Consider the following 26303-nt stretch of genomic DNA (forward strand, 5'->3'; position numbering starts at 1 on the left):
AGTTACAGTCCCTTCCTTTCCTTTGAAACTTCCAGTTCTGGCTAATTGGTTATAAAACTGGGATCAATGAATCAGAATAGTTATGCCTATATGGTAGGAACATGCAAAGCACAAATTAGCCAACTAGACAGGGTTCATGGCAGAGGGAAGAGCCCAAGGATGGCTGAATGAGAGAGTGGAACTCAGGTCTCCCCAGTCCTAGTCCAACACTCTAATACTATACATCTACAAAGTAAGCCTTCTTACCCATCCTCAAGTCTAAACCTTTCACATACCATGAGCAAGGCCTGTTGGTTGATAAAGGCTTGTTGCTGTGCTGCTACTAACTGAGTGGGATCCACGGATGGCACCATACCTGAGAGACAGAGAGAGAGAGAGAGAGAGTGAGTGTGCTGTGAAGAGTCATAAAGCAAATGTTCCCTATATATGGCCATTTCCTGTTAAATGCACCAGCGGGGCTTCCATTAGTCACGGAAAAAGATTTCAGAATCTAATCCCATCCAATGAGTCCTAAATCTTTTTTTTTTAATAGTCTAAACATGATTTTGTAATAGGATGGCAGTTGCAAAATGTCTTTTCAAATGCCATGCCCTTTTACCACATTTCTAGTGAGAAATAAACTTGTTTTAATCCCCAAGCCATTTCCCCATCCACTTTGGGAAAGCGTCCTTTTGCCAGTCAAAACAGTGAGCACTCCTCCGAGAAATCTCCTCTTTGCATGCCATCCAAGACCTCAGGCCATGTGCTGTATTTTCATTACCTGGCATGGGTCCCATTCCTCCTAGCCCTGGCATCAGTGGCATGGCTGGTGGCATCATTCCTCCCATTACTGGCATAGCTTGGTAAGCTGGCATCTGCATCATTCCTGGGTAGCCTGATGGAAGGGAAGAAAGTCTTGCTGTGTTGTATGTGAAAGTCATTGCGCCAGTACAAGCAACAAAATTAATGGATGATTCTACTCACATGCTTGAGACCAGGCTTCCCCAAACTGCGACCCTCCAGATGTTGCTGAACTACAACTCCCAGCATCCCTAAACATAATTTTTTGTGGCTGGGTATGCTGGGAGTTGTAGTTCAGCAACATCTGGAGGGCCACAGTTTGGGGAAGCCTGCTTGAGACAAACCCTTCAGGTTTCTATGAACTACACATCTTCTCACACTCCATGCATTTTGAATAGGCCTAGAAGCTACCTGGCCACATGCTTTTGGCACTCCACTGAGTATCTTCCTCAGTTGGAGCAAGCAAGTATACACCACCAAGGATGACAATACCATGCAATTAACACAAACCACTTTAGGTGTAGTTGAGAGATACTAACCCACTAAATAATTAGAGAGGATGGGGAAAGCTGGAAGAAAATGATAGAGAGCAATTTTAAATACCTCTGTGATAAACCCCAAGCTGCAGCATCCTTCTACTAGTTATAGAGGAGCAAGATAGTTAGCACATGCCAAAATCAGGCTATGGTCTGAAATCATGCTACAGCAACCTTCCTGAAGTCAAGCTGATCTGGACTTGGCCAGTGCCTGGATGGAAGACCACCCAGAAACCCCGTGTACATTGCCAGGAAAGTTAGGAGTGACAACAGGAAGAACTTTTTCACAGAGTGCATAATTAGGAACATAGGAAGCTGCCATATACTGAGTCAGACCATAGGTCCATCTAACTCAGTATTGTCTACACACACTATGGAATTCTCTCCCATGGGATGTGGTGATGGCCACCAGCTTGGATGACTTTGAAAGGGGCTTAGACAAATTCATGGGGGACAGGTCTATCTATCAATATCTTCTAGTCTTGAGGGCTATGGGCTACTTCAGGCTCAGAGGCAGGATGCCACTGAATACCAATTGCAGGGGAGCAATAGCAAGAGAGAGGGCGTGCTCTCACCTCTTGCCTATGGGCTTCTCAGAGGCACCTGGTGGGCCACTGTGGAAAACAGGATGCTAGACTAGATATGCCTTGGGCCTGATCCAGCAGGGCTGTTCTTATGTACATTACTTTGAGTTCCATGATGGAAGAAAAGTGGGATACAAGTGTAATAAACAAATAATATGGTGAGATCCTGAAGGCAAAGGAGAGTGCTTCCTACCATTTGACCTGGCGGAAAGTAGTATACTTTTACCACATAGAGAAATGCAATGCAAGATAATGAGAGGAAATGAAGAGGTCAACAGAGGACTCTTGGAATGGAATCACTTGATCCTTTAAGCTTATTCTTTGAAAAGGATCCAGTGATTTCTTTCCAAGAGCAGTCTTGGATCCCAAAAGGGTTTCTGTCAGCCTGGGGTTGTATTGATGAGTGAGGTAATCTGGGCATAGCAAACAAAAGCACTCACTTTGATTCTGAATCTGGCCCAGGTTCAGATGAAAATGGCAAAGATGGTCCTGGTGTTCCAGGTCTAGAAAAGTTGTAAATTGTGATGCTCCAGCCCTGATGGAGCACAATACCTTCAGCTTCATATTGCTACACTACCAGATGTGAGCAGGTCTAGAAGCTCAATATTCATTCCCAATAGCAGGGAGAGTGACAGGTATGCTAGCTTCCTTTCCTATACTGTAGGTGGCCAGGTGTGGCTCATGCTTGCTAAAAGAGCAGCAGCCACTGGAAACAACAGTCCCTGAAGTACCATAGTTTCCCATCATGTCCAAACCCTGTTTCCTTCCTACCCTTGCACTAACCTGCACCTGGAAAGGCTCCGTGGTGAGTGGGCCCAATTTTCCCACCTCCTTTCATGCGTCCGGTCAAACTCCCTTCGCTCTCCATGTCCTGCAGAGAGTTAAGAGAAGAGCCCAGCATTTAGTACAGGTCCTGTGCAGCTCATCTGGTCGTGGAGGACCTATATTTGAATGTGTGACAGGGTTATACCTACCTTCCTCTAAGTGCATGGACAACAATTCTCATCACTAAAGAAAGATCTAAATGCTAACAAAGGACAGGTATGGCCTGGAGGAAAGAGAGTATACAACAGGAGCCAACTGAGGTGAGACTTACTAACATATGAGCCCTGGACCCATGATGCAGCAATGGTATGAAGAGATCATCCACATAGTGATCCATTCCAGGGGAAGATCTGGAAGTATCCCTGGTGCGTGGCTCTGTGGGAAAATCAGGTTCTGAATACCAGGCAAAGCTCCTCCTCACACTCCAGCCCATTCTTAGCATCCTCATAGTCCCTAGCCAACTCCACATCTCCCAACACTTTCTCCATAAAGCCTCCCACTCCCAGTCTGGCTGAACACACACCTAGACTCTTTTGGCCTCATGGCCCAGAAGCCAGGGATTAGGACCAACACATGCTCTGTGTTCTGTTCAGCTGCCTATGAATTGAAGACTTTTCCTGCCCTGAGAGTGAGACTCACCTGAATAGGCATCATTGTCAAAATCTGGAGGCAGAGAGGGTGGGGGGAAGGAAGGTGCTTGAATGCCTGGTGCCGGAGGGATGTCTAAGAGGTTCCTGTCAGAAAAGAAAGCCAATAAGGTAACAAAAGCAGAGATCTCTGGGAATACAAAAGATGTTGGAGGGAACAAGTGGCAAAGAGGGAGTCACTTACATATCCAAAGAGTTCTGCTGCGAGTAGCCCTCATCCCATTCTGGTGTTATGGGATAGCCAGGGGAAGATTCAGAGGGCCAGCTGCCTTCCTCTGTTTCTCCAATAAGATCCAGCACAAAGTCACAGCCCAGTAAATCCTGCCATACCGTGCCTGTGAACATGGACACAGACCAGCCACGAGGGACCTTATCCAGTCCCCTGAGGTGAGGAGAGGTAGTGTCACAGAGAAGAAGAGAAGGATGCCAGAAAACAGTGAACAAGACCAGAAGGAGGGTATGAGGTGGGGTGGGGAACAGACAAAGTTTTATTAATATTATTACTCCAGTTTCTGCACTGTTTTCTGTGCTTTGTTTAGGCGTCACACACATGCACCCCAGAGTATGCCAGCATATTCCAAGATTTACCTCCCCAGTCCCCTCAAGTTAGAGAATTGATCTTTCAGAAACAGAAAAGCATAGGAAGGACTCCATGCCAAAGCAAATAAATTAGTAACCTGCTCATATAAGATCAGCAGGGACTTTTTTTAAAATTCATCGAGGAACCAGATGTAGGTCATCATTCCTGAAGGAACATGGAATAGCTAACTTTCTACCTGGATTGTATTGTAATGCATGTCATTGTGGCACAAATATAAAAGTTAGAGAGACCTTTATGATCTTCCCAACATTCTTCTATTAACTTTGAATTGTAACTTGCTAGATTATCCTGTAAAGGTTAAATTGCAGGAAGACTCAACACACCTTGACTATTTATTTTATTTTTTACATTTATATCCCGCTCTTCCTCCAAGGAGCCCAGAAACTTAGGTTTCTCCTCATAACAACCCTGTGAAGTAGGTTAGGCTGAGAGAGAAGTGACTGGCCCAGAGTCACCCAGCAAGTATCATGGCTGAATGGGGATTTGAACTCGGGTCTCCCCGGTCCTAGTCCAGCACTCTAACCACTATACCACGCTGACTAATCCCCTGGTTGAGCCCTTTAAAGGAATAAGAGTCCACTGCTAGTTAACTGCAGGCTACTCAAGCAGAAAATCAAAACCAAGCCCATGGTCATCTCCCCAAAGTGAACTGCAGTCACTTTTTATTCTGTTCTTTGATGCAACATGTGATAAGGCCTTACAAGCAGCCAGAGAGAGTCAAACTTCTCCAAAGTGTGAAAGAGAAAAACTTTTTCATTACATCACCAAAATAGTAAATCACCAGCTGCCTGGGCTGAGGATGAAGTGTCATGGCCTATGGTTGACCACTGCCTGTTTATTCACCACAAATATCTGCCTGCACATGTCATGTGGTTGCTGCTGACTATACTAATGCTGGGCAGCATACCTGGTCCCTGAATGGGGCAACCTCTTTGTTCTCCTGCTGCTGGTACAGGTGGATGCACTCTCATGTACCACCTGCAGAGCAAGCTGACCACAGCCAGTGCCTTTCTGGCTCCAAAAGGCAATAGCTCAGCCTGCCCCTGGATGCTTCTGCCCTTAGATGTACCTTGAACTCAGGATCCAGCCTGCATATTGTTCTCCTGTTGTCCAGGACTCCACTTCGGCTGAAAACCTCTCCTCTAGTCCAGAGAAAGACAAGATGGCAACAGAACCTTATTTTTAGCAATGCAGTTTAGTGGAACTCACTCCCAGGTAAGTGTGCACAGGACTGTAACCAAAATGACTTTAGGGAAGTGTAGGAGTAGCAGAAGTCATTACTAGGGGAAGATGGGATGCTATACATACAATGCTAAATGGCAAAAAGAAAAGCTGGAAACATTTATGTTCTGATTGTATCACACAAATAGAGGACATCAGAGGTCCTTTACTCAAAGGTAAGACTGCCCAGAAGTAAGACTGACCCCACTTCAGAGGATCCCTGCAGATCAGCCTAAGCAATTTGGTCTAGAGCATGCCACATGCCGAGGGCAGGTGCACTGTACATAAGAACATAGGAAGCAGCCATATACTGAGTCAGACCATTGGTCTATCTAGCACAGAATTGTCTTCACAGACTGGCAGTGGCTACTCCAAGGCTGTAGGCAGGAATCTCTCTCAGTCCTATCTTGGAGATGCCAGGGAGGGAACTTGGAACCTAGATGCTCTTCCCAGAGCAGCTCCATCCTCTGAGGGGAATAACTTCCAGTGCTCACACTTCTAGTCTCCCATTCATATGCCACCAGGGCAGACCCTGCTTAGCTAAGGGGACAAGGCATGCTTGCTACCACAAGACCAGCTTTGTAGAAAGATGCTTGCAGGGGAGGGGACTATCCACAACCAAAAGGTCAGCATGACTCATATACAAAGTCACACATTACAATGGAAGCCACCCATTTCCCTAACCTCCAGTCATTAGAGGCAATTTGCCTGTGGAATCCTTCTCCCTAATTATTTTGCGTATGGGTAAAAATGTAGAAGGGGTTGCAACTTGCAACACTGAGCTGCTTTTCTAAAGGAGGTCCAGAAAGGCCAGATGCAAACAGAATGCTCTGCTTGCTGAGCTTAGGATCCTAGGGGCTTCCACCAGGCATACTTTCTGACCTCTGCCCCTTCGAAAAGGCCCAACCCTTGCAGGAACATACAAAGCTTGGTGTTCTAGAGCACTCAGACTTGGATGAACCCATGTAAAGCAAGCTCCAGCCCCAATTCTATGGATTTATGAAGTGCTATGAATTCTCCAGGGACCTTTAGACAAGTCCCGCCCTCTCAGTCTGACCAGAAGATAATAATACTTACCTGACAGGGCTGTTAAAAAGATAAATTATCTTGTTATGTGGAGTACTTTGAACTCTCGAAAGTGCTGGACAATTATTATAAGATGGGTTCTTCAGCCTGACAGGGTACTGTGTGAAAGCACTCACAGCAATTGAGGTGAGTTTAGGGTTTCAAAGGGTGAATCCAGCCAAGCCATTCTTGCCACATTTCATTGCATTTTGTTCCTCACAATCCCAAATCTTTGTATGTTTATTATTTATCCTGATTTTGAGTCCACCCTCCCAAGAAATGCTGAAATTGTACAATTGCACCCCTACGTAGCCCAATAAAAATAAATCTACCATGACATTCTCTGGTATTAAAAGAAAGGCAATGAAAAGGAAAGGTTGGCCTGGGATGGGGGCAGGATGAGATTTGAATCCAGATGATCACAGGAAGGCTTGTCACCTCTTTGATAAAGTACATACAGGCTGCCAGGTGGAAAAGCCCAGAAGTAAAACACTTAAGAAATTACAAACAGAATGAAAAATCTTTGGTCTGGATGCAGCTAAAGAGCAGTGCTGACTTGGGTACAATGCCAGTCATTAGCACCACTATCATCTCTCTTAGTCAATGAAGGGACAGATCTACCTGTGTAAGGCCTGTGTGTACAACTGGGCTGCCACATGGCCCTTAGTTGAGGAGACTTCCCTTGTTTTTAAATGGGACAGGGTCATAGTACACAACAGAGGTGTGTGCAGACTGTTTTTCATGGTTCAGTCCAATTTCGGACTAAATTCAGACTGAACTACAGGTCCGCAAACAGGTATGGTCAAACTGACCGACCGGTCCATTCGACTGAACCAGCTCGAACCGGTTTGGCAGTTTGAAGGGCTATGTAAAGTGGCTTGTAAAGGGGAATCCTTCGCAAAAGGCTTCTAAGTGGGGGGGGGGTAGCGCTAGGGGTGTGCAAACAGGTTCGAATTTGAACCGGCTCAATGTCGAAAATGCCCAGTTCGAAGGTTCAATGTCAAGCTGGCCTTGAACTGAACCTGTCCCTGTTCGAGTCTAACTCAAACAGAACACCTCTGGCCAGTTCAGGGGGTTCTACCTTTTAAAGATATTTTTTAAACTGAAACTTACCACCTCCGGGAGCACTACAACAGCCAGTGGGGATCTCCGGAGGTTCCCCCTCCCTCGCTGGCCTCCTCCGGTGTCATTTCAGCCCAGTTTGGGCAGTTTTTAGCCCATTCCAGTTCTCTCTGTGTAGTCCCAGCCACGCAGAGGCTCATTATGCATGCGTGGCAGCCTCTAAAATGGCCCAACAGAGAGGCCTGGAATGGGCCGAAAACCACCCAAATTGGGCCATAATGACACCAGGGGAGACAGGTGGGGGGAGGGGGGATCTCCAGAGACACACATCCCCACAGCCACAGCAGTGCCCCTGGAGGCAGTAAGTTTTAGTTTTTTTAAAAATGCTTTTTAAAAAAAGGTAGAACTCCCGAACGTGAACCGAACCAGGGGTTGTACAGGTATGCACAAAACTGAACATGCCTAGTCCAGTTCAAGTCTGGTTTGGACTTGAACCGAACTAGGCATACCGGCTTTGTGCACACCCCTAGTAAGAGCTCCCTTTGAAAGTAAGTAATAAGGTACTTACTTACCGCTGCTGCTGTCGGCCACAGTACCACTCCTCGAAGCTGCCTGGACCCAGTGTTGAGCAGCGGTGCTCCCCGCCAGCAGCCTGTACACTCCAGGTCAGGCTTTAGAAGCCTTTTGTGAAGGATTCCTCCTTTGCTCCTCACTGGATTCCCCTTTACAAGCCACTCTACATAGCCCCTCGAATCGCCAAACCAGTCTGCCATCGTTCAGGCTCAATTCAGCATGGATCAGGCTCGATTCAGTTCAATCGTGGACTGGCCAGCCTTCCTGAAGGCCAGTCCAGTTTGCAATTGAGATGCTCAAAACAGCCCAATTTGTGGCAGACTGGTTTGCTGCGAACTGTTCATGCACACCCCAAGTAAACAAAGCTTTGCCTGCAAAAGTATACACTAGGGTGTGTCCACCTCGCTACAGGAGCAGCGCAGTGATAGCAAGATTGTCCTGTGGCATGATTCTTTAAGAAGAGGAATTGTTTGCTGTAGCACCGCCATTTATCTCACTTACAAACAGACTTATCTGTCATATCCTCTCTTCCCCCTAAACAACTCAGTTTCATCATTCTCCACAGGGAGTTCCAGTGTCCAGTTCCGGTTTTTCAAATGTTTATTCCCACAATCCTGATGTGCATGCTGTCTGGGAAAGCTGCACCTACAATTACCTTCATAGGTGTAGACATCCAGCACCATTTTGCCTTTCCTTTGGTTGGTGGTCCACTCTAGCCGGGTGGGAGGAAAAGCACGCGACAACTCTGGATAACTTTCCATCTGCTTCATGGATGTCAGAATTTTGCGCTGGCACACACCATTGTATCCCTCCAGGCCATGGTCTGAGACAAACCTGGAAACCAACAAGAAAGCATCCCTCAAGCATTGTCTCGACTCACTGGGTAAAAAAACCCAAACCCCCAATCCCTCTTCTTACTTCAGCAGGGGCTTCTCCAGGGCTGATGAAGGGGTGAAAGAGCCCAGGAGGACAGCCATCAGGACCCAGCCTCGCTGGCACTGCTCCAGATCTGGGTTCTTCCACAACTGGCTGACCACCTGGCTCAGCAGTTCGTTGCGCAGGGAACGGTTGGCCAGCCCTCGACTTGCTATGTAGTTCCCCAGGAGCTCTTCTTGCCAGCCTTGCAGGTCCTTGTCATTTATGAACCGCAGGATCTGTAAGGAAAACAAGGAATGTGCAACAAAGGTAAGCAGTGCTCTAGTCTACACAAAGGAAAAATCACATTGACATCTGAACCATCATTCTCTCCCCCTCCCCAGACTGGAGCTTATACATACATCATACATACATACATACATACACCTAGAAAAGTAGGCAGGAAAATCTTGCCCCTTCTGGAATTTGCGGCCTGACAACTTTCACACATGATGGTTGATAGCGATTTGACTGTGGTAACAGTTGCTGTTTGTTCTGACTCCCTACGGCCCCTCTTGCATCCTTTGATGGCGAATGGCCCTCCAGTCCACAAAAGAACAGCAGTGAAATAGTCGTCATTTTGGAGAGCATTCATAGCACATTCTGAACCATTGTGGGAGAACTGGCTCGCCACTGAGAACAGAAGTTGCTTCATATTGGTCAAAATAGATATGATGTGGGAGATCCATGATCAGACATCCCAATGTTTCCCTTTACTTCAAAGCAAATGTAAGAGACTCTGGAAACGGGGTATTTATTTAAAACTTCACATATAAATATCTCTCTCCCATGCACACACAAACACTGAAGGTGCTACTAGGCCTACTTGGGGCCTAGAGGGGACGCACAACCTTCCTCATTGCTCTTTCTATGCACAAAGTCACCAATGCCCTGGATGAGAGGATAGTTTAACTGCTGGTGAACACATTTCACATATGAAACAGTTGTCACATGATCTACATATTTTAAGGCTCTCGCTTTCTCATTGATTTTGGACCCAAATGCTATCATCCATTCCATTCTAGCTTACATACATTATCTTCCAGTTTGTGATTAAATTCAGAGCTCCATCTTAGCTCAAGAATGCCTGATACCTCCACTCAGTGGCATAGCCACCATTGTGCGAACAGATTCAAAGAACCCGGGCCACCAATGGTAGGGGCTGCTGAAGCCCCCAGGGGGGCGTGGCTCGGGCTCTGGAAGAGCCCTGGATGAAAGTCCCACGCCCGGGCTACTAAGAGCCCCAAGCAAGTGCTTGCCTATCTTTTTCAGGCAGTGTTTGCTGCCTGAAAGCATCTATTCCCCCTCCCTTTCCCACTCGGCCCCCTGACCCACCTCTCCCCCACCTTAACCTGCCCCATTTATTTATCTATCTATCTATTTATTGTTGCATTTATATACCGCCTTTCATTAAAAACAATCGCAAGGCAGTTCACAAAAGTTAAAAACACACAATAAAATGACAATAAAAGTATTAAGCTAAAAATATAAAAACAAACCAAATTTAAAATCTATAAAATACATGCTTAAAAACGATACACAGATAAAAACACATAGAAGCTGCAAGAAAAACAATTATGTAAAAGCCTGGATAAAAAGCCAAGATTTAACAAGCTTTCTAAAAGCTGTAATGGAGTCCGAGGAGCAAATAGCCACTGGGAGAGCATTCCAATGTCTGGGGGCAGCAACAGAGAAGGCCCTGTCCCGAGTGCACGACAGCCAGGCCTCCCTCATTGTCGGCACCCGGAGTAGAGCCCCCTCAGATGTCCTCATCAAGCGGGCAGCAACCCTTGGGAGCAGGCGGTCCCTCAGGTACCCCGGGCCCAAACAGTTAAGGGTTTTAAAGGTCAAAACCAGCACCTTGAATTGGACCAGGAAACGAACTGGCAGCCAGTGCAACTCTTTCAGAATGGGTGTGATGTGCTCCCATTGGGCAGCTCCGGATAAAACCCTAGCTGCCGCATTTTGCACTAGCTGCAGTTTCTGGATATTCTTCAAGGGCAGCCCGACGTATAGCACGTTACAGTAATCCAGCCGTGACATGACTAAGACATGGGTAACCATGGCCAGATCTGCCTTCTTGAGAAAGGGACGCAGCTGGCACACTAGCAAAGGCACCCCTGGCCACCGCCTCCACCTGAGCTTCCAAAAGCAGAGCCGGGTCCAGTAGTACCCCCAAGCTGCATACTTGCTCCTTCAAGGGGAGTGCAACCCCATCCAGAACCGGTAAAATCTCCTCATCCCGATTGGCTCTCCTACTGACCAGCAGTACCTCTGTCTTGTCCGGATTCAATTTCAATTTATTAGCCCACATCCAACCCATCACGGCCTCCAGCCCCAGATTCAGGACATCCACCACCTCCCTAGGATCAGGTGACAAGGAGAGATAGAGCCGAGTGTCATCCACATATTGCTGACAACTCAGTCCAAGTCCCCGGATGACCTCTCCCAGCGGCTTCATGTAGATTACATGAAACAGCATGGGGGACAAGACTGAACCCTGCGAGACCCCACAGGCCAACGGCCATGGGGCCAAGCAACAGTCCCCCAGCACCACCTTCTGGACCCTCCCCCCAAGAAAGGACCAGAACCACTGCAGCACAGTACCTCCGATTCCCATATTCGAGAGGCGGCCCAGAAGGATACCATGGTAGATGGTATCGAACGCTGCCGAGAGGTCCAGCAGAACCAACAGGCACGCAGTCCCCCTGTCTAGTTCTCGGTGTAGGTCATCCACTAGAGCGACCAAGGCAGTCTCAGTCCCATACCCAGGGCAGAAGCCAGATTGAAAAGGGTCCAGATAATCTGTATCATCCAAGACCCTCTGCAGCTGCACCACACACTCTATCACCTTGCCCAAAAAGGGAAGGTTAGATACAGGTCTATAGTTGTCCAGGTTGGAGGGATCAAGGGAGGGCTTTTTTAATAGTGGTCTTACCACTGCCTCCTTAAGGCACGATGGCATCCTGCCCTCCCTTAATGAAGCATTAATGATCACCTCCAACCATCTGCCTGTCCCCTCCCTGGCAGCTTTTATTAGCCATGAAGGGCAAGGGTCAAGAGTGCATGATGTCACTGTGCACACTGCACAGGATCTTGTCCACATCCTTAGGCTGCACCAGCTGAAAAGAATCCAACACAACGGGACCAGATGGTACCAAAGGCACATCTGCCAGAACTGCCAAAACTCTGGAGTCCAGGTCAGCACGGATGCGAGCAACTTTATCTGCAAAGTGACAGGCAAACTGATCACAAAGAGCTGTAGATGATTCCTCCCCCATTACCTGGGGGGATGTGTGAAGCAATGTTTTTACCACATGAAATAGCTCTGTTTGTCTGCACTGAGCAGATGCAATGGAGGCGGAGAAAAAGCATTTCTTCGCCGCCCACACCGCCATGGAGTAGTCCCTAAAATGGGCTCTAGCCAGTGTTCTGTCGGATCCATCACGACTCTTCCTCCAGCATCGTTCCAGCCGTCGCCCGATTTGCTTCATCGCCCTAAGTTCCGGGCTCCACCAAACCAGAGAGGGCATTTAGGAGCAACCGTGTCAACAGCCCGAGTCTTCTCTCCATTCCAGAGATCAACCAGGGCCTCAACAGGGTTACCAGCTCTGGACACTGGAAACTCCTCGAGGACCATCTGGAATCCAAGCAGATCCACAAGCCTCTGGGGGCGGACCATCCTAATCGGCCCACCACCCCTGCAGAGGGCAGACGGAACAGTCAAACTAAACCCCACCAGATGATGATCTGTCCATGACAAGGGAGTGGTCTCAAATTCCCCCACCTCCAGATCATTTATTTCCCAGTCGGCAAAAACCAGATCCAGAGTATGTCCTGCCACGTGGGTAGGGCCCGAGACCAACTGAGACAGGCCCATAGTTGCCATGGAGGCCATGAAATACTGAACCACACCCACTAGGGGGGTCTCAGCATGGTCACTGAAATCCCCCAAAACAATAAGCCTAGAGGAACCCAAGGCCACCTCCGAGACCACCCCCGCCAGCTCAGGTAGGGAGACTGAAGTACAGCGGGGTGGTCGGTACACCAGCAGAATCCCCAGCCTCTCGGAGGCCCACCCTCAAGGACAATCACTCAAAATTCTGAGATTGCCTGACCGGGCATCTGGAAACGGGGAGGATCTCTCGATAGATTACTGCAACGCCCCCTCCCCGACCCTTGAGGCAGGGCTGTTGCACGATCTGGAAACCTGGAGGACAGAGCTGAGAGAGACCAACCCCGCCCAGCTCATCCAACCAGGTCTCCGTCACATATACCAGGTCAGCATGCTCATCCAAGAGAGATGTTTTAGCCTTCACTGGCCTGGCATTCAGCAGCAGCACCCTAATCTTCGGGGGAGTGTTCTCAGAGCTCCCTGGGTCAGAGGGTTGGGAGAAGAGCTGGAAAAACAGGCCTCAATTGCCTAGACTGTTTCCCCCTGTAACGGCCTGCCCAACTCCATGGCGGTGGGGAGGACAGATAATAATGGGGTGTGGGTGGCAAAGATGGTAGCGATAGTGCATTTATTTATTATTATTATTTCTTGTTTACACAGTCAGACAGGTGTTATTGACTGGTTTGTTTTATCCAGACATCGAGTCCTTCCCAAGGACCTGGGATGCCAGAATTTTATTGTCAATTGTTATAGATATCGTCACAGAATATAGGCTGTTCCCAGTAAAAATGCTTTTTGTAATTGGCTGATGGTGATTTCTGTGGCCTCTATGGTGTTGAGGTGCTCTTCAAGGTCTTTTGGAACTGCACCCAGGGCGCCAATTACCACTAGGATTATTTTGGTCTTTTTCTGCCACAGCCTTTCAATTTCAATTTGTAGATCTTTGTATTTGGTGATTTTTTCTATTACTTTTTCTTCTATTCTGCTATCCCCTGGTATTGCTATGTCGATTATTTTAACTTGTTTTTCTTTCTTCTCAACTACAGTTATATCTGGTGTATTGTGTGGCAGATGTTTGTCTGCTTGTAGTTGGAAGTCCCATAATATTTTTACATCTTCATTTTCTTCAACTTTTTCAATTTTATGGTCCCACCAATTTTTGACTACAGGTAGCTTGTATTTTTTGCAGCTGTTCCACTGTATCATCCCTGCTACCTTGTCATGCCTTTGTTTGTAGTTAGTCTGTGCAATCTTTTTACAACAGCTGATTAGGTGGTCCACTGTTTCATCTGCTTCTTTACAAAGGCGGCACTTGCTGTTTGTTGTGGATTTTTTGACTTTTGTTCTTATTGCATTTGTTCTTAGTGCCTGTTCTTGTGCAGCCAGTATTAAACCCTCTGTTTCTTTCTTCAAGTTGCCATTCTTAAGCCATTGCCAGGTCTTGGTGATGTCTGATTTTCCACTTATATTGTGCAATTATTGACCATGCAGGGGCTTATTTTTCCATTTTTCTGCTCGGTTCTTGACTTGTTCTTTCTTGTAGGCCTGCTTTGTTTCATTGGTGTTGAAGAGTTTCTCGTTATTGACCACCTTAATTGCATCTTCTTCACTGTCCTTGATATATTCTTAAAGGCCTCTTTTCTCTTCCTCTACCGTTTGATGGACTTGCAGCCTTCCTGTTCCACTTGAGTTGCGAGGGAGGTATAGCCTATCTACATCACTGCGGGGGTGCAGAGCATGATTGATGGTCATGATTTTCCTGGTCTTACGATAGAGCGTCTCTAGCTCTGCCTGAGTCCAGTCTATTATTCCTGCACTGTATCTGATAACAGGTATAGCCCAGGTGTTTATGGCTTGTATGGTGTTCCCGCCATTGAGTTTGGACTTGAGGATTTTTCTAACTCTCCTGATGTATTCACTTCCAATTTTTCTTTTAACTTCAGTGTGTGCGATGTTATCAGCCTGGAGAATGCCCAGGTATTTGTAATGTTCTTTCTCTTCCAGGTTCTTGATCTTGCTTCCATTGGGCAATTCTATTCCTTCTGTTTTTCTTATTTTCCCTCTGTTCATTATTAATGCAGCACACTTGTCTAGTCCAAACTCCATTGCTATATCGCTACTGAATATACGGACAGTGTTTAGCAGTGATTCGATTTCTGACTGGGACTTTCCATACAACTTCAGATCGTCCATGTTGTTGTTGTTGTTGTTAATAATAATAATTCAATTTCTATACCACCCTTACAAAAATGGCTCAGGGAGGGATGGGCCTGCCAGTTGTACATGCAAGCTCCGCCCCCAATTTTTCATTGGTCATGGATGCAGCAGTGGCAGGGCTTGCCACGTATAACCTTAATGAATTAGAGAGAGAGAGAGAGAGAGGGGGGGGGGGGGCTAAGTCCCCAGCCCCAATTCCTTATTCTGTGTGCAACTCTTAATTTCTTAATACATTTCATAAAATAACAAGTGGCTTCAAAAGTTCCAGAAGGTTACTTATAGAAGGTGGGCCTATTAGGATTTTTCCCCCGCTAAAGGCTGCTGGATCCTGTAGGATTCCAAAAAGCCTTGGAGAGTTTTAATGTCGGTGCTGCCAATGATTCTGTTGATGCCCTGGTGGGAACCTAGAATAGGGAACTCATCAGGACAGTAGACATGATTGCTCCTAAGTGTCCCTTCTGACCTGCTAAAAAATGGCCCCTTGGTAAACAGAGGAGTTGCGGGGGCTGAAGCAGTAGTATAGGCAACTGGAACATAAGTGGAGAAGTCTGCTCGAATCTGACAAGACACAGCATAGGACCCATTTGAGGGTTTATGCGGTGGCAGTGCGTGCAGCAAAAAAGAGATTTTGGTCTGCACACATTGAGTCTGCAGGTTCGCACGCAGCAGAGCTATCTTGGGTTGTGAAGAGTTTAATTTCTGCTCTTTCTGTATTAAATCAGTCCCCAGAAATGTTGTTCTGCTGTGACACTTTTAATGGGTTCTTTGTGGACAAAATCTCCTGTATTTGGAAAGACCTGTTCTCCACTATTTCTGCAGAGTCTATGGAGGAGGTGTCCAGCAATCCCTCTTGCAGTATTAGATTGGATCAGTTTCAATCTGTGACTCCTGAGGATGTGGACAAGCTGCTTGGGGCGGTATGGCCTACCATTTGTTCTCTGGACCCTGGCCTGACTTTGCTGCTTCTGTCTAGCAGAGAGATAGTTGGAGGTGGCCTAGTTAATATCATAAATGCATCACTGAGGGAGGGTAGGGTGCCTCCTTGTCTGAAGGAGGCAATGGTTAGACCACTCCTTAAGAAGCCTACCCTGGACCCCTTAGCGATGGATAATTATAGGCCAATCTCCAATCTCCCATGGTTGGGCAAGGTGATTGAGAGGGTGGTGACTGGCCAGCTCCAGGAAGTTTTGGAGGAAACTGATTATCTAGACCCATTTCAAACTGGCTTTAGAGCTGGCTATGGGGTTGAGACAGCCTTGTTCGGCCTGATGGATGACCTTTAACAGGGAATCGACAGAGAGAGTGTGACTCTGCTGGTTCTTCTGGATCTCTCGGCGGCGTTCGATATCATCGACCATGGTATCCTTCTGGATAGCCTGGGGGAGTTGGGGATAGGAGGCACTGCTTTGCAGTAGTTCTGCTCCTATCTCTTGGGTAGATTCCAGATGGTGGAGCTTGGTGACAGTTGCTCCTCAAAACAGGAGCTGTTATATGGAGTCCCCCAGGGCTCCATTCTGACACCAATGCTTTTTAACATCTACATGAAACTGCTGGGTGAGGTCATCAGGAGGTTTGGTGCTGGGTGTTATCAGTATGCTGATGACACCCAAATCTACTTCTTTTCATCTTCATCAGCTGGAAATGGCATTCATTCCCTAAATGACTGCCTACATTTGGCCTGGCCTTCCAGAGTTTTTAAACTGTTTTAAATGTTTTAATTGTTAATGGTTTTATGCTGTTTTAAAATTGTTCTGTAATGATTTTTAAAAGGATTGTGAGTTTTATTTTTATTGCTGTGCACTGCCCAGAGCCATTTGGATGGGGCAGTATATAAATGTAATAAATAAATAAAAGAAAACTTGCAAAACTCTTCCTCATGTGCCTCGTAAGGTCATGCGCTACTGATTATTTGTTTTTAGACTAAAATATTGGTGTCTAGAGCTGGATTTTGTGAACTCTGGCTGTACAGTGTCAGTAAGTCCCAAACTGGACAGTTCTAGGGGTTGTTGAAGCCATGTCTGAGTCAAAGGAACATAGGAAGTTGCCATATACCGAGTCAGACCATTGGTCCCTTTAGTTCAATATTGTCTACACAGACTCCAAGGTTGCAGGCAAGAATCTCTCTCAGCCCTATCTTGAATCTCTCTCAGCCCTAACATATCTTACAGTGTGCACACATGTAGTCTCCATTTCATATACAACCAGGGCAGACCCTGCTTAGCAAAGGGGACAAGTCATGCTTGCTACTACAAGGCCAGCTCTGAAAAGACTGATTTAAAGCCAGTTACTCTAGATCAGTCTTCAGTTGGTGGCAGCCCACCTTGAAGGAGTAGTGTGCTTCTAAATTGGGATCAGAGCAATCTCTCTACTGAGGGTAGATCTCCAGGAAAACACAGAGTAACTCCCTGGTCCATCACAATGTTCCGTCACAATGCTATACTGCTGGAATGGTTGTAATTGACAATTCAGACTTCAGGTCACCTTGATGTGCATTCAGCTGCTTGTATGAAAGTACCCACAGAGTTCTGATTGGTTTAACAAGAGGGCATGACATTCCTAGTGTAGTTAAAAACCAACCCTAAACTCAAGGGTGCCACTTCATGCAAGCAACTAACTATGTAGAGAGCATTCATGAATTTTGGCTCCATGGGGCAACTACACCAGCAAGATAATGTGCAAAGCAGACCTAACTGCCCTTGGAATGCAAGGCATGGTTGTTAGCACACCTGGATCACATTTCTGGATTCTCCAAGTGCCTTTTTTATGGCTTTGAGAAAGTTATTGCAGGCTTCTGGAAAACATTTTTTCCATCTATGCAAGAATGGTAGTCAAGCTCACTCTCCTCTAGGACGATGCACCCGGCCAGGGGCTAAGGGATTATACTCAGTTGCCATGTGCTCTTCTTAATAGAAGCACCTCAAAAGAGAGACCATATGGCACATCTAGATACAAGTGGGAAAAGAAGGTAATTTTCCTTTTTTAATACAAGAACCCCAATTGAAAATAAACTATATTAAAGGATAATTTTCCAGTAAATAATTATTGGAAAAAGAAACCCAGTACTTCTTCAAAACTCATTAAACAGTAACCTCTGGAGAGGTGTAGTACAAACACTCAAAGTGAGTAATAAACCTGTCCTTATCACTGTAGCCTTATTCTTATCACTATATTGCTGACCTTCCTGCCTCAGCTTCTGTCACACCACCCTTATCACTGCCTCTCTCACTGTTCAGGTCACACCTATACAATTACTTGCCAGTTGCATAGTTCCTGCTCTCAGACCCAGGCGCGTAACAATGATAGGGCAAGGGGAGACAGTTGTCTGGGGGCCCCACTGCCTGGAGGAGCACCCCAGAGGCACCTCATGTGACTCCCCATTGCCCCCTGCCCAGCCCCATAGCCTCTCAGCCACTTGCCCTCTTGGCCGTCTCTCCTGCTTGTTCTGCTGGCCCGCAATCGAAGCAGCAGGCAAGCGGCAAAGAGCTCCTTTTCTCCCGCCTCTCAGCTGACCGGCGGGTGGGCGGGGCTTCCACGGAGGCCTCTGTGTAGGCCTCCATGAAGCCTGAACTCGAGTAGGGCCCAAGCCAGCCAGGAAGGAGGAGGCAGCCAGAGTGTTCTCTGCAGCAGAAGACCCCTTGCTGCCCTGCTTAACCCAGACCAGCATTTGCCAGGTAGAGTGTGAACTCCTTTTTGTGGTTACCTTTCCCGCCCGCCCCCCATATATAGGGATCTGCTTGCCATAGGGCTTGGATATGGGGGGGAGGGACCGAGAAGTCTCTGAATATTTATTTTGAAACAGCTTGGAAAATTTGCTGACTTAATAAAAACTATCTAAAAAGTCCTATAAGTGGCTTGTTTCATGGCAGAAAATTGCAAAAACTTCTGGAACAGTATTTTATTAATTTTATTTATTCATTCAGTCATTTATAAATGCACTTATGTTCAAGTTGTTTTGCAACCCAGAAGGTCTGAGTGAGAACTGTGAAGCATGTGTGGTGCTTTTATTTTATTTTTCTTGTGTGTGAACTGCTCCCCAATAACTTGCAGGGACTTCAGGGTAAATCTGGCCAACATGTGAATGCAGCACCTCCATTCCAGAGGAGATGTGTCTTAAAGGGCTTTAAAAGCCTCCTGTGAAAAACCTCCTGGAATCAAACTTGACTGAATTTGTTCAGAATTCTGAGAAAACAAACATAGGCTCACCCTGCATGGTTGAAAGTCTCCTTTGCTAATCTGCAGCGAGGGGCCCATTTTAATCATTCATCTTTCTAGTGTGTTCTAGGCATTAAAAGTAATACAAATGTATAGTACTCAATGTATATCACTATATATTGTGATGTGTGTGTGTGTATTCAGTGAAATGTATTTGCAGGCAGCATACTTATTTTGGAATATCAGACTTAAATCCTTGGGGGCCTGGGGTGTGCAGAGGCCCTGGACTTTTTTGGGGGGGCCCATTTTAAAATCTTGTCTCTGGGCCCACTCCAACCCTGCTACACCCCTGCTCAGACCCAATAGATAAGAATGTTCACTGGTGGTCAGATAAGGGCGACCAAGGTGTTCCAAGAAGCACTGCAGACCTCCCCACCAGAAATGGTTTGCCAAGCATGCGGCCCGTGGTTGATTGTGATTACTTGCCAACACAAAGGCTGTTCTAAACAATGATAAACAAAGTGACGCTTTAGAGCAATGGTACATTCACAGATCCTAAGTCAAACTTTATTCCCCATGGTTTCCAGCCAAGAGGATTCGAGGCGGTGGGCAAAAATTTGGTGAAAACAAGTGAGAGCCAAGAGTATATTTGAGAAAGATGGAGGGAGAGGCTGGCTGGGAGGGAGGAATGAGCTCCTCCTCCTCCTCCTCAAGATTGGAGGAGACTTCTTGACACCCTCCAGTGACTGTGCACAGTGAGAGAAAGCGCAGAAAGCAGCCAGTTATTGAGAAGATACAGGGAAAGGGTGGGGGGAGGGTCTGGCCAAAGAGATTTTGGCCTCCAGAAGCTGTTGCTGAATGGAGAACAAGGCAGTTCAGACATTTCATACCCAAATGGGAAACAGATTTTGCAGCAAATGGAACTTTGGTCTAGGGGAGACTTTTGGTGGGGAAATGGCACAGTTGCTTCCACCTAGCCGTGCCACAGCCCCACTGCAGACTGTGTTCCGACATGGCTGCTGTCTTTAACATTAAAACAGACCCCAAACTAGATAGTGATGCATCTAACATCTCATCTAATTGAGCCCACACAGTCTGTTCCCTCCCTCCCTCCCTCTTTCTCTTTTGTGCTCAGAGAATATCCACCTGTTCTGAATTTGGCAACAGACCCTGCAGGGGCAGATTAAGCTTTTTGCTGCCCGTAGGCAGACAAGGATTTGCCGCCCTTCTCTGGGGGTGACCACAGCAGCTGCGGGGAGGGGGGCAAGGGGAATATCCTCCCCTCTACCTTTAAAAAAACATTGCTGCGCGGCAGGATGGGGCAGCAAGGGTGGCAAGAGCTTCTTCCAGCTCCCCTCCTGCCTCCAAATGATTGCACGGGTCAGTCTGCAGCCCATTTTGGGACTCTCTGCACATGCATGCATATGGAGAAAGGCCCAAAATGGGTTGCAGACCAGCCCGTGCAATCATTTGAGAGGCTGGGAGAAGCTCTCGCCACCCCCATCCCATCACGCAGCAGCATTTTTTAAAAGGTAAAAAGGGGAACTTTCCCCTTGCCTTCTCGCGGTTGCTGTGCTGCTGCTGCCACCCCCAGACAGGGGTGGCAAAATTTGCCCTCCCTCAAATACTGCCACCGTAGGCAAGTGTCTACTTTGCCTATCCATTAATCCGCCCCTGCGACCATGCAAACAAAGGCAGCTATTTGAAGAAAACCATTTTAGAAAATTTAGATGTCTAGAATTTGCCTTGCCATTTCCCAGTTCTACCTTAAGAAATATCTTGTTATATGTACTGTCTTAAAATATATGCATTCCAATTAAATATGGAATGTCTGGTGCACTGAGAAACAACACATACTAATGATAATTGTAAATTATTGTTATTGTTATAAATAAATAAGCCATCTTATTTATTTATTATTTCTCTTTGTAAACCACCCTGAGCTATTTTTGGAAGGGTGGTATATAAAAAGTATGTTACCCAGTAAAATAGGTTCATGGCATTTAAACCATCTTCTCTTCCTCTCTCTCTGTCTCTCTGTCTCTCTCTCTATCACACACAGACATACACACACACACACACTCACACCACCACCACCACCCCAACAAGAAAGGTAATGGTTTTTTAAAGTATTGAAAAAGTTTTGAGAAAGGCAGTGCTTCCCATGATGTGTATTCATTTCTTGTGCCCCACTGTTACCTCTGGTCAAACAGGTTCTGCTGGTTTCTGAAACCATACAAAAACTGCAAAACCTATTTACCAGAAGCAGCAGGAGCGCGCACACCCTTCAAAACACCTTCAAAGCCCATCGTGACCGTACCAACTTAGCTGCTTGTTCAATTTCTTTCTTTCTTACCAGTTTGTTGAGCTGCAGAGCACTTTGCCTGTGCTCAGCATCTAATCGAGTCAAAGGCTGTTGCAGGGGCTGTCCAAGAGCAGGAAAACTCCCCTCCTACAAGGAATAAAAGGACAGAAATGCTAAGTTCATAAGTGGCATTACTAGTGCTTAAAGTAAAGTTGTGCCCTTGAGTCAGTGTCAACTCCTGGCAATCACATGAGATGATGCCTTTCAGCATCTTGCCGGGCTCGAACTGGCTCACGGAGCAACGGGGCATATTCCCAGTGTGCCCCGCCGCACTCAGCAGCAGTGAATACTCCCACCCTTAAGTACCCATTCTGCTCATAACCCGGCGCTCTCCCACATACATTCCACCGCCCTCTCAGTGTCCCCAGTCCAGCCCCAGCATCTTCCTATATTGCTGCTGCCCGATGTAGGTGTTTCAGCAGGGATTTGAACCAGCAACCTCTTGCTCCCTAGGCAAGTTACTTCCCCACTGTGCCATTAGGTGGCTTAACTAGTGCTTGGACAATGGGAATGCACAGGCCTTTGTGGCTTGTGCATTGCTCTCAAAGCATGCACTGCTGCTCTTGGGGAAGCAGAGCAAGGGGGAAAGGACCTTTGGTTTCCCTGCTCCCTTGTGCCATGTGATGGCAACAGAGTTGGCAATACTGGCAGTTAGAGTAAAGCGGCGGGGGGGGGAGTGCTGGAGCACAAGGGATTGGAAGAGGGAGGCTGGGATGAGAAAGGGACGCTAGGCAAGCCTTCCTTCCCAGCTCCTCAGACTGATGAAAATATAGCTAGTGGGCAATAAACAGGGAAGGGTAATGGAGGACCCGAGAGGACTGCTGCAGGCCCTTCTGGGGAGCTCTAGCCCTTCTGACAGCAACTTCTTACCTGGAGGTGAGACTTCATGAAGGAAGAGAGGGGAAAGCTGTCGATGTTGGGAGGCAAGGAGAGCGTAACCTTTGCTTTGACTTCTGGAGGGGAAACCTCCGTGACTTGATTAGCCTGCGCATGATGGTGACCTGCAAGAGAGCAAAGCTAATCTAGCTCAGAGCAGGGAAGCACTCCCACTTACTGGTGGTAACTATCCGCTGGAATAATGGATTTATCTTCATCCTTCCATACCACTATCTACATACTTGGACACAGCATTTGTATTAGGTGCCACACAGATCATGAGCTCTTTAGGATGCTGCAAGGAAACCACAGTTGCTTCAGAACCCCTGCTAACTGAACAGGTAAAGGTAAAGTGTGCTGTCAAGTTGGTGTCAACTCCTGGCGACCACAGAGCCCTGTGGTTGTCTTTGGTAGAATACAGAAGGAGTTTACCATTGCCATCTCCCGCACAGTATGAGATGATGCCTTTCATATCACCTTTCAATGATAATCTTCCTTTATCACTGCTGCCCGATATAGATGTTTCCCCTAGTCTGGGAAACATAACAGTGGGGATTCAAACCGGCAACCTCTGGCTTGCTAATAAAATCATTTCCAATGGTGCTTATATTTAGCAGTGGGGAAGCAACTGACCCTATCCAACCCAAGCAGTGCATATTTCCAGGGGCTGTTGCTAGTGTCTACCTTGCATTACTTTTTAGATTGTGAGCCAGCTGGGAGCTGGGTAGCATCTTTCTTTCTTTCTTTCTTTCTTTCTTTCTTTCTTTCTTTCTTTCTTTCTTCATTTCTGTGTAAACCACTTTAAGAACTTTTGTTGAAATGCATATATAAATATTCATACAAGGTAGTAGTTCTCCATTCTCCAGTATGGTTCTTTACAGTGGGCAATGCTTGTGGGAACACAGCAAGTTGACAGGGCTGGCAGGGCTTCAACCCTGTGGCAGAGGGCCATGGGCCCTCAGAAGGGCCTATTGCTGATCACATTGGGTATTTGACATTTATAAAGTTTAATGAACAAAGAGTTTTTATGTCGGTTTACTGAAACGTCATCTGCCTGAGTCAAGAGCTGTTTGCTCAGTTCCTGTTCATTGCTCTTGCTCAGTCCAGGTTTGTGTAGGAAATGCTACAACACTGTGCAGTGGCAGCTAGGGTTTACTTGCTGCCGAAGAATTTTCTCCCCAGCTGAAAAGCCTCATCCTTCCACAATACCTCTGCTCTGTGTAGCCATCTTTTTCAATCAGTTTCAACGTAAGCTCAAGTCACACTTGCAAACAGCAACCCAAACAGGCACTTGAAATGAGATTGTGTGGAGGCTGCTCCACACAATAAAACATTTTTGTCACGTGGCACTCCATATGGTTGCAGAGACTTTTACTGTGCCATTGCAAATCTTTTTTTAAAAACCCCAGTGTTTGTAGGGGCATGATCTATGGTGCCACAGTTATGTGGAGAGCTAAGCCATTCACACAAATGGCTTGCCATGTGAAACGGCCGCCATACCGCACTGTTTCAAGCAGCCACCCATATGATGCTTGCGTATGCAGCCTCCTTAGAATCTGGGAGGACAACAACTTTGCCCATTCTGGCTTGGAAGGCAAAGCCTATCATACTCTGGTAATGGTCTCAAGTCTGTCTCTCAAGAACTCTCTTATGTGGTGTCTGAAATCAACATGGATTTTAGGATGTCCAAGCAACATTCAACAAACTGTATACCCACAATTGAAACAGTAATGAAAGGAACGATTAATATAGAAACAACACTATTATATAAGCAAATATTTAAACATAGTGAATATTATACAAATACTGTATCCAAAATCGCTGCACTTATTTTATTATTTCTAGCATGTATATTTCTAGTGCTATTGCTATTTCTCCTTCCTAAAAAATATCCCCAAGAAGGGTTTGTGATGTTTTTGGTTAATCCATTCCTAGATCCAGGCCAGCTTTTGAATGGTGCTTTATTTACTTGTAGTCCAGTTGTGCAGTAGAGGTGTGGCTAATAACAACCACAAGCAGGAGCATCGAAAGCAGCCTGCGCTGTAAATAATATCTATTTTTATTAAACCATTAATATTCCTGATTCTACTCCACTGCTTTGTCCTTGTGTGCCACAACTCTTTTCTTTGGATTCTAACATTAAAAAGTTAGGTAATGCTGACACAAATAGTAACCTTCTGTGTCCATAATATTAGGCGGGAGCATGACTCTATGATATAGCAACCTTTTGGTCTCCTTGCTGTTAACTATTGCTGAACTCTCACAATGAAGAATCTCATAAGAACTGCCCTGCTGGATCAGGTCCAAGGCCCATCTAGACAATGAGGCTTTACTATGCCATTTCTCAAAATTAAGCTTTGAGTAAGAGATTATCTTACTCGTCGCTAAAATCACAACAGATCCAGTAACTATGAATACAACATAACTCATGAAATATAATAAGAAAGCTTAAATTTCAATCAATATATCATGCATAAATTGTGAATAGTCAAAAATAAGATAAAATTACTACTCAAAACACATGTACAGTAAATGATGTCCTTCCTAATGACATTCAGAACATACTAGACAATACAATTCATAGTATATACTATATCAATACATAATACACAACAGAAATCCAGTGAATAACTGTTTCAGAGTCATTATCGAGTGTCCAAATATTGTGGATCTTTTTAAAAAAATTACATTATCCATTCAGTTCTAGTACTAATTATTGTATATGGTTGATAATATGCATGTTTTTATAGGATATATTGCTGCAGAAGAAAAAAGGTTTGAATATTTTCCTCGCAGATGATTCGCTACATGTATTCAGTGTTTTTCAACATGATGTCTTACTACTTGCATTGAAAATAATATTTGCTTTTATGAGAATTAGCATAGGACTAATATTTGGTTTGGTCCGAAACAGTTATTCACCAGGTTTCTGCTGTGTATTAAGTACTGATGTTGCATATACAATGAATTGTATTGTGTAGTGTGTTCTGAATGTCATTCGATGGAAATTACTGTATTTATGTTTTGTGTCGTAATTTTATCTTATATTTGACTATTTATACATGGCATATTGATCAAAATTACAGCTTTCTTATTATATTTCATTCTTCGTGTGTTATGTTGCATTCACAGTGATTGGTTCTGTTGTGTTGTGATTTTAGTTCTGTGCTCCAGATCCCTTTATGTCGATTGTGTGGTGCTTCCTCGTAGCTATCCTTCTTCTCAGGTCAGTCTCTTTAATGCTCTCCAGCATGTGTCCTCATAGTGACTGATTCAGTCAAGTTCTGGGATATGTTCCAGAATGTGGAGCGGCATTGGGAAGGACATGTGCCCTAGCCCTCAACATCCAAAGTGAGAGAAACAGGACCTTCTCTGTTGCAGCACACTCTACCTGGAATTCCTAGCTCAAACAAGCACTTCAGCTGAGCTTGCAATTAAACAAAAAACATTCATACAACCCCACCTCAGTCGGCTTATATTGACTTTACCATGTAAAGATTGGTTTTATGAAACAGACACACATTTCTTCAAACTGTTTCTCATGGTCAGGACAACTCAAAAATGATGTAAGCTCTCTCCTCTGAGAAGAGATAATTTTTTTACTTTCTGTTCCCCAGAGATAGTATTTCAACAGCTTAATAAGTATAAGCCTCCTTAGAGACGGCTCTAGTGTAAAATAGAGTTGGTTGGTGACAGGGGCATAACTACCATTAGGCAAGGGGAGACAGTCATCTCAGGGCCCCACTGCCTTGAGGGGCCCCCCAGAGGCATGCCACATGACTCCCCGCCCAGCCGTGTTGCATCCCCTATGAATTATGTTGGGTCTCTTGGAGATTGGCAGTAGCAGAGAGTAGCAGAGAGTTAAAAAAAACTAGATTCAATGTGAACTAGATATTCACCGTATTCATAATGGGGATGTGAGTGGGAGTGCACTATATATTGTGAAGTGTGTTTGTGTGTGTATATCAGCAAGGGGCCCATTTTAAAAT

General features: G+C 45.8%; 1 protein-coding gene across 2 annotated transcripts in view; it reads right to left on the bottom strand.

Moving 5' to 3' along the window:
• MYO15B (myosin XVB) overlaps nt 1–26303 on the bottom strand; it is a 123006-nt gene that overhangs the window by 74701 nt on the left and 22002 nt on the right. For both annotated transcript variants that reach the window (XM_053301461.1, XM_053301463.1), the window contains 11 exons: nt 22309–22439; nt 21430–21525; nt 8813–9048; nt 8550–8728; nt 5043–5115; nt 3557–3754; nt 3365–3459; nt 2997–3100; nt 2684–2771; nt 761–874; nt 276–355 (listed from right to left, as the gene is read on the bottom strand). In XM_053301461.1, coding sequence (XP_053157436.1) covers nt 276–355; nt 761–874; nt 2684–2771; nt 2997–3100; nt 3365–3459; nt 3557–3754; nt 5043–5115; nt 8550–8728; nt 8813–9048; nt 21430–21525; nt 22309–22439 — 1394 coding nt within the window. The remainder of the gene's footprint in view (nt 1–275; nt 356–760; nt 875–2683; nt 2772–2996; nt 3101–3364; nt 3460–3556; nt 3755–5042; nt 5116–8549; nt 8729–8812; nt 9049–21429; nt 21526–22308; nt 22440–26303) is intronic.

Source organism: Hemicordylus capensis, chromosome 2 (assembly GCF_027244095.1).
Source record: "Hemicordylus capensis ecotype Gifberg chromosome 2, rHemCap1.1.pri, whole genome shotgun sequence".
Classification (NCBI taxonomy): Eukaryota; Metazoa; Chordata; class Lepidosauria; order Squamata; family Cordylidae; genus Hemicordylus; species Hemicordylus capensis.